The sequence below is a fragment of the Mytilus galloprovincialis genome, chromosome 13 (genome assembly GCF_965363235.1).
Source record: "Mytilus galloprovincialis chromosome 13, xbMytGall1.hap1.1, whole genome shotgun sequence".
Classification (NCBI taxonomy): Eukaryota; Metazoa; Mollusca; class Bivalvia; order Mytilida; family Mytilidae; genus Mytilus; species Mytilus galloprovincialis.
The window spans coordinates 53227709-53242319 of NC_134850.1; the positions used below are offsets into that span (position 1 = coordinate 53227709).

The 14611-nt window shown below is 32.4% G+C and overlaps 1 protein-coding gene across 4 annotated transcripts in view; it reads right to left on the reverse strand.

Annotated features, from left to right (window-relative positions):
* LOC143056672 (uncharacterized) overlaps window positions 1-14611 on the reverse strand; it is a 96825-nt gene that overhangs the window by 68637 nt on the left and 13577 nt on the right. For all 4 annotated transcript variants that reach the window (XM_076229829.1, XM_076229830.1, XM_076229827.1 and 1 more), the window contains exons 8-12: window positions 12943-13073; window positions 11116-11308; window positions 9732-9829; window positions 6028-6209; window positions 700-878 (exon numbers count right to left, since the gene is read on the reverse strand). In XM_076229829.1, the coding sequence (XP_076085944.1) occupies window positions 700-878; window positions 6028-6209; window positions 9732-9829; window positions 11116-11308; window positions 12943-13073 (783 nt within the window). The remainder of the gene's footprint in view (window positions 1-699; window positions 879-6027; window positions 6210-9731; window positions 9830-11115; window positions 11309-12942; window positions 13074-14611) is intronic.

Genomic DNA, 14611 nt, shown 5'->3' on the forward strand with positions numbered 1-14611 from the left:
CTTTAAAAAAATTGTTAAAAAACAAAATCAAGAAATCAGTCAGGCTCTAGATCTAGACTTAGAGCCAGAGTACCTTAAAGTAAAACTTTTTCACAAGACCAAGTAGAATTCTTTTTGAATCATGCGTTTTGATTATGTGAAATGAGTATGTAGTGCAAATGACTACAACATGAATCAAAGCAAATAAACACTTTAATGAACCCTCAAATTATCCTCACGGTGGGGGAACCTCACCTTTCCAGGGATTAAGCATTTTCTGGTCAAAGATTTACAAAGTTAGCAGTATTTTGCATTCTAAAAATGATTCTCTTTGTAAACAAAATCACAACTCAAGGTCACAAATGTGCATGCCTCAAAATATTACATCATACAGAGAACTGTACCCTAACTTAATTAATTGGTCCAGTTTACACATTTACATTGATAAATTTCAAAAAATGTGTGTCATACAAAAAAAGAAATTGTAAAAAACATAACTACAATAAAACCTGTCTTAAGAGACCACTAAAGGTAGTGCAAAACTTTGGTTTCTTAAGACAGGTGGCCTTTTAATACAGGTTCAAACTTGATGAAATGCACTACAGAGGGATTTAAAATAATGGTCTTATAACACAGGTTTTTTGCTAAATAATACAGGTGGTCTCATAAACAGGTTTGACTGTATTAGTAAATTCTGATGGCTTTCTTATCAACAATTACCTTATCTCTTTTGATTTCTCTGGTAAGTTGATGGTAACCTTTCTTAGGGGTTTTCATTTCTTTCATCACAACCCAGTACTCCATCATGGCCAGTACAAACTTCAGAAAAGCTGCAGCTGTCACTGACATTTTTTTCACATTTTCCACAGTCAAGTTTTGAGATTTATCAGAAAGTATTGCTAAATAAAACAAAAGGAGAATGTCTTCTTAGTTAAATTTTTGTGTACTAGATGAATGATAAATGAATAAATAGTATATTGGAGTCAATCCTGGGAACAGTATATCTAACGGGAAATGAATCTGATAGGCTTTACTGTGTGAAATTGAGAAAATCTTGGACTTTACAGGACTTCACTAGATTAATGGATTATGGCAGTGTCTGACAGAAAATCTATCGGAACTGCTCATTAACTTAGCTACAGAATTCTAATTGTAAATAAATACAAATTTTATCATAAAGTAGATGTTTTGTCAAATAAATGACACAAATAAGTGTGATTTATTAGATGAAGTGTTTTCAAATGGTTTTGAATTTGGGAATGCAATCAGCGCCAATTTATTTACCCTGTTTGCATTCTGTACCCTGGTGTGAGGAAATGAATGCGATTATAACAAAATTGAAGTGACAGATTACAAGTTTGATACACTAGCATCACTTTAAAATTTAGTGTGAATGACATTTTATTGATATTATCAGAAATCATTAGAATAATAGCCAGTATGTTTCTAACACATCTGTTTCCGTATCGTTTCTTTATGAACTATGTCCAAACAATAAATCAGCTACAATTAGGTACGGTCATGTCCAGTCAATATATATTTCTTGTCAACCTTAATGTATACAATTTAATGTTGATTTAGTATTATGTAATGATTCAGCCAATCAATTAAGCTGATGATGCACTATCCTGTTTTAAATAACAGATCTAGACAGGTCATGTTTTTCTCTTGACTGTCCATAACTTTTTACACTAAATCTATTGGATTTTCGATGTGTACTGATTGATATTTTAGTCTGTGTACTGATTGATATTTTAGTCTAAGATGTATGATTTTTTTAATGATACCATAATGTATGTATAATTCGTCAAAAATTTAGCCCAACAACATTAGATCTTCAAATCCTGCCAACATAAATTTAAAGATCTAACATTGTTAGGTTAAATTTGACGATCTTATATTGTTAGTCTAAATTTAAAGATCTAACATTATTTGGCTAAATTTGAAGATCTAACATTGTTTGGCTAAAGGACAAGGTACAATAAGGGCCATTTTTAGCCCCCTCTTGAAAGACATTAAATTTTACAATTTCATTAGACTAGGTATAGAAGCTTAAGAAAATGGCTTTTTTTTTTGGTGATTCCCATTTTTTGGTTGCCTAGCAACAGATTTGAAACTTGCCAATAACATGCTATTTTAAACGTTATCTAACAAAAAAAAACGTATTTTCTAAATCATGTATATGAATCAAAATGTATAATTGTAAAATACATATATGGAAATTTAAAGCAGTAATGTTTTGCTTAACTATATTAATTGAACAAGTATTTATCAACACCTTAACCACCAGTATAGCCCTTAGCAACAGCAGTGTATATTAAGCAACAATAGACTTTGGTATATGTTCATGGCTTACGTAAACAATAATATGTTAACCAAAGCTATGTTTCTATTGCTAGGTACTTTTAGGACAATTGTACAAATCTTACAATTTGTTTGGCTTGTTTATTTTTGCTAGGAAACTACCTAGCAACCGTAATAACTGCATAGCAACGACTTTTTTCATTGTTGATGTTGTATTTTTCTAATAGTATTTTGTCGTCTAATTAAATGAGCTATTTTAGATTTATCTCTGTCCGACAATGGATGAAAATAGCTTGGTGTTCACTTTCAACAAACAACCCCCCCCCCCCCCCCCCAAACAAAAAAAATAAATAAATAAATAAACATGACATACGAAAAAAGTGTTTATTCAAAATTGAAATTATATCGACCTTTATGCAGACCTACTCATGACATCATAAACATAATGATTAACCTTTGCCCTATAGTTTTAACATTAAAATCAGACTTCATAAAAAAGGGACGAAAGATACCTGAGGGACAGTCTAGGGATTTTTTTAATCCTCATATTTGGGTCCGATTATGGGCCCCTGTCCCAAAGAGAAATATGCTCTTTTTTCTCAATTTTCAGCTCTAAAATCACCATTTGTATATCCTTTCATAAAGACATCGTTGCAAGATTTTGTTGGTGTCGTAGTGTGGTATTTTTTTTACAAATTTCTAGAATTTTGTTCACAATTTATGCAATTATAACTTATTCCTTTTCAGAATGCAGAATTTTGCACATAATTTTCCAAAATTTTCTTGAGGACCTAGTCCCAAAACCCCACTTCAAAGTTGCAAGCGGCTGGTGTTGTGTGCCATAGGAATAAATAAACTAATATATTTCCCCACAATCCAACATTTCACGAACTTTATTCTCAATTGCATGGGCCCTGAGCTCCTTCCCCTAAATACTAGGAATATCACTGATGTCAAACTCATAAATTGAAAAAAAAAAATGACAACGACAAGGCTGAAAATGAAAAAGACAAGCAGACAAGCAATAGTACACATGACACAACATATACAACTAAAGAATAAGCAACACGAACCCCACCAAAAAACTGGGGGTGATCTCAGGTGCTCCGGAAGGGTAAGCAGATACATAACTTTTATAACTCCGATTTCTATATGTTGTTAGATTCAGCAAACCGAAGAACCCCACTAATTAATTTTTATGAAATCAAAGAAAGTTTAATTTCAGACCTCAATGTAAAATAATTTGCAAACATGGCCTAAAATCTAAAATCTATATAAACGGTAACATACAGATCAAGTATCCCATGTATTCACTTTTTTGTTAAAGAATTTAATTTGAACCAGATTCAGCTCATCAAAAGAACCGCAAGAATTTTGTTTTTCGTAAAACCAAAAAAATATAATTTTGGACCATTTAGGCCTCATTGTACTGTAGACCGATATGAAGGCGGGCCCAAGATAGATAAAAATATATTCACGGATATATTTGGCATACATGTTAATTTTGGACCTTTAAACCTCATGTTTAGACCAATTTAAACACGGGACCTTGAATCCAAAAACATAAAAACACAGTTAGATGCAGCATTTTAGAGAACCCCCGGAATTAAATCCCATTGAAATTGGTCAAGATATAAACAACAAACACCAAACAACAACATATGAGTATATTATACGGACGCAAACATTTTCCCGGTCGCTTAAAAATTGATCTAATCTTTGAATAGCAAAATCATTAGGTCTTTAATGATATACAACAAAATAACTATACCCTTTACTGAGAACAGACACAAGACAGTCCATGTATTGCATTATGTTGCGCCCATGGTTTACATTTTCAGGATGCCAATTTCATATTTGTTAAAAGACAGGGTTAGATGTAAAGTTATAAATTGAAAAAGAGTTTGCGAGTAATATATATATATATATTATAGCAAAAGTTACATATCATAATGATTAGATTGGCCATGATTATTTTTATACCTTTTTATCATGTCATTATTATTAATCATTTCAACTTTTCAAATACAAAAATCATTTGTAAGGACATCTGTCTGCTATCCATTGACAAAAGTTACACCCTTAAAAATTCATGTGCGTTTGAAACTACATGATGTATATAGATAGGTACTTCCTTCAATATTATTTTTCCAAAAAGCCTCTACAGCTTTTATTTGTTAAAACTAAACCACCCAGAATCAGAGGAAATCAACGGCATATATAGAAACACTGTAAGTGAGACTAGAACCGTGAAGAATGTCCCTAAACATCCCATTGAAAAATACTAAAAAAGAATGTGTATTGACAACCAACTAAATTGATAGCTGCTATAATCAAAACAAATACTCCAGCCATACTATCTCGTTGAAATATTTTTAAATATTATTTGAAGAAAAACGTCTTGGACAAAAATATACACTGAGTGGGATACGAACGTAAATCGTGGCATTCAAAAGCAGACGCGATACCACTACACTACGTTGCCACAATGTCTCAAATGTGGTAAATATATGTATTTTTAGGCATACTGTAAAGTCATGATAGAAATGAAAAAAGAAATCTGGGACTTGGGCTAACTACCTCCCCAGAACTACCTCTCAATTAAAATTCCTTTATACGAGACGATGTGTACTCGAAACAAAGAAGATTCACGTTAATATTAAACAGAATTAACTTTTTCGGCGGTGGTCTTTTGCAAAGTCGTATGCAATTACAGACTCGACCCAAGGTATCTTGTCCCGATTTTACACATTATACCAAAGAACTCAAAAAAGGAAAACAAAATATTCAAACTTTTTTCGCTTTATTTTATGAGGGGGACACTTGCAAAACGCCTGTTTATCGTGTGTCCCGAGTGCATATGTTTTCACTATGTAAGGTGTTGATTTAAATCGATAAAACACACTCCACTTTGATATACAGATAAAAAACTACTGTGGCTCACGTTGGAGGAGGTCTTTAAAAACGAAGGATTGCAGTCCACAAATGGACATTTTTCTTTCTTTTGACGTTATCAACACACTTTAGCCAACCCAAAATCAGGTTTCTGCCATGCTAGAAGACAAATTAGGCATGTGGTGTTGAAGAACAAATATATTAAGATATTTTATGATGCTGAGTTCATTTATAAGATGAAAATGATTTTTTGACAAAATAGGGGGCCAAATACGGCCCTTAGTGTACCTTGTCCTTTGAAGATCTAACATTGTTTGGCTAAATTTGAAGATCTATCATTGTTAGGCTAACTTTAAGACAAATAATACCTAGAAAACAGGTTTGTTAATTAATCAGATTGAATTTGTAATCCTATTTGTATTACTGTGACTTGACTGTTAGTGTTGCTATCCACCTATTGCAACTTATTTAAAATTCTGACCAAATTGCAATTTGTTTTATAAAACCAAACTGTTCAACTGGTCAGAAATTTGAACAAACTGCTGTTGAAAACCACAGCCAAGGTGAGAAAATAAAACGTACTTACAATCCTATAAGACTTTAATTCCACTTTAATGTTGAAAATTTAGTTTAACAGTTTGTATATGTATTTTATTTTATCACCTTGCACTTTCACATTTTGACTCAACAGGTTTGTTGAAAACTCTGACCAGTTGAACAGTTTGGTTTGATAAAACAATTTGCAATTTGGTCAGAATTTTGAATGGGTTGCAACAGTTGAAGAGCAACACTAACAGTCAAGTCACTGTAATACTTAAAATATCAATAGACTGTCAATATTCAACTTACTATTAACAGCATTGAATTGCTGTTGACTTATTGTAGATACATCAAACTCTAGAAGTGATTTTAAGAAGTAACTATCGCCCATCATTATCTTAGCAGCATTCCAGGAGGTGTCCTTTTTACTCTTTAGAATCAAAAGGCATGCACATACATCTGATACAGCCTTTGGAGGGTTATTTAATGCTCTGCAATATAGAAAAAAAATTACTGTAGTTTCAGAAATTATTGTATGCATTTATTATTGCGATTTTGTCATTTAAGACTGAAATTCAATTTTAATTTTTGCGATATTCAGAAAAATCCTGTTTAGTTCATATAAAAAATTCCAAAATGCAAGTTTTAATATTGCTATCATAATCTGGTCGCAATTGTAAAAACATCGCAATAATTTCTTAATTTACAGTAGTTCTAAATTTTGTCTTAATCTTTTTTTCAAAGAAATAAGTTTAACAACATAACTGATAGAGTTGTTGAAAACATGCTTTGTGAATTAATTGTATTTTAAAAATAATCCTTTAAATAAGCAATTGCACTTTCATACATCTAAGCCATTAAAATTGATTTTTTTTTTCAAAACCGCTTCTTAGATTAACCTACTAAAAGCATACAGAAAGTTCCTGAATTTTATATCACTACAAAAAATGTTGAAGGAAACATTTCTCAAGAATAAATCCTAGATTTTCATACATTTATATCTTTATTTCAAAGCAGCATTTCCTGAAATCATAACAAAATTAATCTTGTCAAATTTGTCATTTGTTTACCAATCACTATAAAAAGTAACTCATGCAAATAAATGATTTTGTGGAATCATAAATAAAATTTTTGAATTGTAAACTAAAAACTAATGCGACATCTGAAATAACGAAACTTGTTTGAATCTAACAAACATCAATCATGAACTCTTGTAAAAAGACACACTATGGGGTATGGGGTATGATCTTTGCTTGTTGTTAAAGGACACACTATGGGGTATGATCTTTGCTTGTTGTTAAAGGACACACTATGGGGTATGATCTTTGCTTGTTGTTAAAGGACACACTATGGGGTATGATCTTTGCTTGTTGTAAAAGGTCAAACTATGGGGTATGATCTTTGCTTGTTGTTAAAGGACACACTATGGGGTATGATCTTTGTTTGTTGTTAAAGGACACACTATGGGGTATGGGCATTGCTTGTTGTTAAAGGACACACTATGGGGTATGATCTTTGCTTGTTGTTAGAGGACACACTATGGGGTATGACCTTTGCTTGTTGTTAAAGGACACACTATGGGGTATGACCTTTGTTTGTTGTAAAAGGACACACTATGGGGTATGACCTTTGTTTGTTGTAAAAGGACACACTATGGGGTATGATCTTTGCTTGTTGTTAGAGGACACACTATGGGGTATGATCTTTGCTTGTTGTTAAAGGACACACTATGGGGTATGATCTTTGCTTGTTGTTAAAGGACACACTATGGGGTATGACCTTTGTTTGTTGTAAAAGGACACACTATGGGGTATGATCTTTGCTTGTTGTTAGAGGACACACTATGGGGTATGATCTTTGCTTGTTGTTAAAGGACACACTATGGGGTATGATCTTTGCTTGTTGTTAAAGGACACACTATGGGGTATGACCTTTGTTTGTTGTAAAAGGACACACTATGGGGTATGATCTTTGCTTGTTGTTAGAGGACACACTATGGGGTATGATCTTTGCTTGTTGTTAAAGGACACACTATGGGGTATGATCTTTGCTTGTTGTTAAAGGACACACTATGGGGTATGGGCATTGCTTGTTGTTAAAGGACACACTATGGGGGATGGTCATTGCTTGTTGTTAAAGGACACACTATGGGGTATGATTTTTGCTTGTTGTTAGAGGACACACTATGGGGTATGATCTTTGCTTGTTGTTAAAGGACACACTATGGGGTATGATCTTTGCTTGTTGTTAAAGGACACACTATGGGGTATGGGCATTGCTTGTTGTTAAAGGACACACTATGGGGGATGGTCATTGCTTGTTGTTAAAGGACACACTATGGGGTATGATTTTTGCTTGTTGTTAGAGGACACACTATGGGGTATGATCTTTGCTTGTTGTTAAAGGACACACTAGAGGGTATGATCTTTTCTTGTTGTTAAAGGACACACTATGGGGTATGACCTTTGTTTGTTGTAAAAGGACACACTATGGGGTATGATCTTTGCTTGTTGTTAAAGGACACACTATGGGGTATGATCTTTGCTTGTTGTTAAAGGACACACTATGGGGTATGATCTTTGCTTGTTGTTAAAGGCTGAACATTCACATAGCTGTCAATTTCTTTGTCATTTAGGCCAGCTGAAGGACGCCTCCAGGTGCGGGAGTTTCTTGCTACATTGAAGACCCATTGGTGGCCTTCGGCTGTTGTCTGCTCTGTGGTCGGGTTGTTGTCGCTTTGAAACATTCCCCATTTCCTTTCCCAATTTTATCTTGTGGAGAGTTGTCTCATTATCAATAATACTACATCTTCTTTTTTTTATGCACACATGTTTTTCTCAACTAATCCAACATGCATATATATATGTGTCATAGCCAAATAAAATGTTCAGGCTATTGATTTAATAGATGGAACAGATTTCACTGAATATTATTCTTAACAGGGAGTGTTTCAAATTCATTTCAAGCATACCAATCTCAGTTAATAAATACTGTAAATTCAGAAATTATTGCATGCATTTATCATTGCGATTTTTAAAAAATGGACAAGCATTGGAGATGAAGTATTGCTATGTCAGGAAAGTCTGCATACATATATATATATATGTATCAGATATAAGAATGTGTGTTCTTACTATTGCAATACTCACTCAGTTGCATTATTTGTATTTATAATAAACAGCTGCGCCATGAGCGCATGATACGCCCCACGTCTGGTGTGGAAGTTTAATGCAATAATCATAAATAGTTTCTGAGAAAGTTTTTAGCAATAACCATATATTGTTTTTTTCAGATACTGCGGGACATGTGAACCCCCCCCCCCCCCCTCTTATCTTTTTTTTTACAAAAAAATAAATATCACTAAAATAAAATTTTGAATCAAAACCAAAAAGCATACGGATCTAAAGATTGATATAACAAAGAAGTGTGTAAAGTTTAAAGCAATAACCATAAGTCATTTTTGAGATACAGTGCGACATGTGAAAAAAACACCCCCTGTTTTAGTTACAAAGTGCTGTAACTCAAAAAGTTTTATTTTATTTTCACCAAAAAGTATACAGATCATTTGACCATCATGAGAAACAACTATATTAAGTTTCATGAAATTTGGATAAGTTGTTCTCAAGTTAGAGTCGACATGTTTACGACGGACAGACAGATGGACGGACACCGGACATTTGTATACCATAATACGTCCTGTCAAAATTTTGACGGCGTATAAAAACCTCGCAATAAGTTCTGAATTTACAGTAAATGGAAAATGTGTCCATAGGACACAAATGATGCTTGTATATAAGTTATAAAGATACATTATCATAGAACAGTATAGGTGACATCACCCAAATTCTAAATTTATCTGTGTTTTGTACTAAAAAGCCTTGTGTATAAGTATCATGACATTTTTTAAATTAGAGAGCTGAAACTAATTTCAGTTTTAGGGAGGAATGTATGTGCAGATAAGGATAACAAGTTGTCTATGGTTTTATGTGTATAACAAGGATATAGACTCATACTTCAGCTCTGCAATGCCTCCTTTAGATATATCCTCTAAACCAGATCTAGCAGCATCTACAACTGGGACAACCTTCGCTAAAAGTTCTTCCATCTCCTTCTACAAAAATACAATACACAGTAATTGATTAAACTAATTGTCACTCTATCTAACACTATGACAAAAAAAAGAAGATTTGGTATGATTGCCAATGAGACAATTGTCCACAAGAGACCAACATGACACAGAAATTAACAACTATAGATCACTATGACAAGTCTGTTATCTTGTATTATTTTTAATTTTAGTTTCTTGTGTATAATTCAGAGTTTAGTATGACGTCCATTATCACTGAACTAGTATAGGGGTCAGCTGAAGGACGCCTTGTAGGAGTTTCTCGCTGCATTAAATACCTATTGGTGACCTTCTGCTGTTGTCTGTTCTATGCATGGTCGGGTTGTTGTCTCTTTGACAAATACCCCATTTCTATTCTCAATTTTATCAAAGGCATACAGTTGCTGACATTTTACACAGGTAGAATATTTTTACTAATAGGTTGCTGACATTTACTTTTGTTAAGGAGGCTCCCGGGTATAAAAATTTCAGAAAAAAATCAAACATTTGTTTTTCATTACAAATTTTATTTATTTCCTTTTGTAATTGTTACTTTATCATATGGTACAAAAATCATTCAAAACAATCAATTCGTGTTGGCCCCAGATGACTTTCAAAATGTATACATCATTGAAAAAGTTCCAAATTATCTCCCTTTGGTGGAAAAATGCCATTTTTTGGCTCTAAAATTGAAATATCTTTTTCAACTCATCGGTGACCTATCTTTTTTAATATAATTTCCATATAAGCTGTACTTAAACTAAATTATTGTAAAATTTTAGCGATTTCTGTAATAAATTTCCTTTTTTTATTTCGATATTACCTTTATTTCTCCTATTACTTCAACAGAAAAAAGACGCCTTTACAAAAATGTATGCTTCTTTCGAAGGCAGATTGTTAGCGCAAATGAACGGTGACCCCACTTTTTTATTTTATTTTTCTATTAACTATAAGATAAAGTTCATTTATAGAAAAATATGGAGAAATCCTATATAAATGATTTAGACCCGCGAACCCCCTTAAGTAAAGATCAAGTTAGTCTTATTTTAAAGTCATTAAAATGTTTCTCCTTTGTCTTATATTAACTATGGGTTTTGTAGTCTAAGATGTCTTTGCAGTTAGATAGAATTACAATCAAATAGTAAATTGAACCTTCCTAATCAACTGATCATCATTTATAAGATTTATACAATGAATACCAGGGTATGCATTATTTAATGGTATTAACAATTCAAGATCTTTTGACTTCTTTTAAGAACCCAATATCAGATCTAAGATCTAATTCTACACACCTGACTTCTTCCAGTGTTAGGCGTCCTGTTTTGACCTTCAACGACTTTTGTTATGTTTTGACCTTTGACAGAGGTCAAAAATGTAACATTGGTGTCCTGTGTCTCCATCATTTCTATCAATTCTTTTGTGTATGTGAAGTTACTCTGGTCTATCCTTGTAATGGGTGACTTCTCTGTTGGTTTTTGTTCCAATCTTAAAAATATTTAATTTCATTTTTAATTTGCCATTTCATATATTTAAGCGTTGTGGATAATTCCATTTTCCATATTCCCAAAATAAAAATAATGTCACATTATTTGTTGAACTTCCATTGTTTAGGACGTTTCAGTCAATCACAACATTTTAGTGTAGGCTTGTGAAAATATTATCGAGAATTCATCAGATTCTAATGTCTAATTGCAATACTGAAGGGTTTCCCACAAATCTTCATTGTTGACCTTTCTCACTTAAAAAGGTTTGAGGTCAGTCAAAAGAAATATTGTTGAATTACAGCTTTATCAATTTCTAGCATTCTGATAAAATTCTTTCCTCTTGGACAACCTTTTAAGCTTCAGTCATTATTCATATTCATGTTATTTTTCTGCTTGGGAAAGTTAAAAAAAACAAGAATGTGTCCATAATACACGAATGCCCCACTCACACCATCCTTTTCCATGTTTAGTGGACCGTGAAATTGGGGTCAAAACTTTAATTTGGAATTTAAATTAGAAAGATCATATCATAGGGAACATGTGTACTAAGTTTCAAGTTGATGTGACACTTCATCAAAAACTACCTTGACCAAAAACTTTAACCTGAACTTCGCATTATCATTTTCTATGTTCAGTGAACCGTGAAATTGGGGTTAAAACTTTAATTTGGCAATAAAATAAGAAAGATCATATCATTGGGAACATGTGTACTAAGTTTCAAGTTGATGTGACTTCTACTTCATCAAAAACTACCTTGACCAAAAACTTTAACCAAAACTTTAACCTGAACTTTGCACTATCCTTTTCTATGTTCAGTGGACCGTGAAATTAGGGTCAAAACTTTAATTTGGCGTTCAAATTAGAAAGATAATATCATAGGGAACATCTGTACTAAGTTTCAAGTTGATTGGACTTCAACTTCATCAAAAACTACCTTGACCAAAAACTTTAATCTGAAGCGGGACAAACGGAGGCACGAACGAATGGACGAACGAACAGACGGACGGAGGCACAGACCAGAAAACATAATGTCCCTCTATTATCGTAGGTGGGGCATAAAAATAATCTTTCTCTATAGTATTAGTTAATTTACAGCATATACATGTATCTATAAAAGCATTTCAACATTAGGTTGAATTTCTGTAAATATTGACAATGCAATTTCCCATAGGAACTCCTTTTACGGCTAAAACTGTACCACTTTTACTATGAAGTTTTGAAAAAAATCTTATCCTAGAATTGAAAGTTCATATGCACTACAATTTTATTCAAAGGTCAAAATATAGGGCTGTGCGGCATATTTTCAACGTTTATATGCCCTGAACTTTTCAGAGTTTAAACTAACACTAATTTTCTAAACTACCCCTACCTCGAATGAAGGGTTACCACAGATTTCAATGTAAACAATATGCACATGTATATTTACTGGTAACATTCCCAAGTTATGTCTCTATGAGATGGAACACAGAAAGCATAACTGGGAACTAGTATGTAACACAATTAATTTTCTATGAATATTCTAAATCTCCCCAAAAGAGGCGTGGTTTGAGAAACAGCTGTATTCACAAAGTGCAACCATTAACCTTTTCTGCTACTTTACTTGTTCAAATCACTATGACTAACACTTAATCTTACAACTTTTTTTTCTGTTGAATAAGTTTATCTTTTGCTGTTTTTAACATGATCTTGAATGCAGCCAAATGTTGATCTACTTTTGTCTTGTCATCTTTAACCATGGCTACAAACAGCACACATGCTCTTGAAACCTATCAAAATAAGTTAAAAATAAAAGTCAAAATCAATTTATCAGATAAAAAAGATTTTCGTCCGACATTAACTTTCAAGTAAAAATAGGTACCAGTAACAACAAATTTACTATCATCTACTTACATCTACTTATAAAATCTACTAACATCAGCTAAAAAAATCCATTTACATCTTCTAATAAAATCCACTGACATCTACTAATAAAATCCACTAACATCTACTAATAAAATACACTAACATCTACTAATAAAAACTTCTATCATCTACTTAAAAAGTGTGCTATCATCTACTGATAAAATCTACTAACATCTTATAAAATCCACTAACATCTTCTAATAAAATCTACTAACATCTTCTAATAAAATCTACTATCATATACAAATAAAATCTATGAACATCTACTAATAAAATATACTAACATCTACTTATAAAATCTACTAGCATATACTAATAAAATCTACTATCATCTACTAACAAAATCTACTAACATCTACTAATAAAATCCACTAACTATACAAGACAGGTGACCATTAACAAATTAAGAACAGAATGAGTTGTACAAAAAGCTCATGATATTACCAATCACAAAACAGTCTAGACTAGATATAATAAATGACATTGATTGAAGAAAACTGCACGTTAACATTTCATAATAACTTCAGAAAGTATACTTGAGCTATTGACAGACATGATTGGTACGTTAATATCAGAGTCAAAAACACATTACCACTAGCCAATCTCACAACCTTAAAGGGGCACTAGCTACGAGATATATAAAAAATCTAATTTATTATTATTTTTTGCTCAATCATTAATGAAATGCAAATAGTGAAATAATAATTCGCTTTTAGCAGCCAGTATGGTTCAATTTTGTCAAAATAAGGTAAAAAAAACATTGATTATGAATTATTCACTTCAATTTAATCCCTTAGCTTGAGATGTATAACACATGAATTGTATGTGTAAAGTTATGTGAAGGAAAAGAATGTCAACATTGAAAGTGAAACCAAGGTAATTCATTTGATTGACTGATTTGATCCACAAAAAAATCATTTTTATACAGGTAAAACGATGATAGACATTTATTTTTCATCTATAATATGAAATTAAATAGACCTAGAAAAATCCAACAGCACGAGTTTGCTTAATCTAGTTATATCTATATTTATGTTTACATCGCTTATATGGTCATTGGATGATTTTAGAGGTCAACTTGATAGTTAATTAGATGGCGTCTAGACTAAAATACACACAAAATGAAGCTACGTATTTTCATGCCCGTGTCCTGTTAATTGATTATTTTAGACTTTAAATAGTTTTGATAAATGTTTTACATTGTTATAAATCAAATATGAGAATTTGATTAAAATCGGTGAACATGAATTTGACAGCTAGTGCCCCTTTAAGAGTTGATAGGTTACTGACCACAGCAGATGAACTACTTAGCCAACTTGACCACCAAGATCTGAATGTAGACTCCTATGCTTCCATACACTTCCATTGAAATATATCAAACCACATACTAGGTTAATGCATA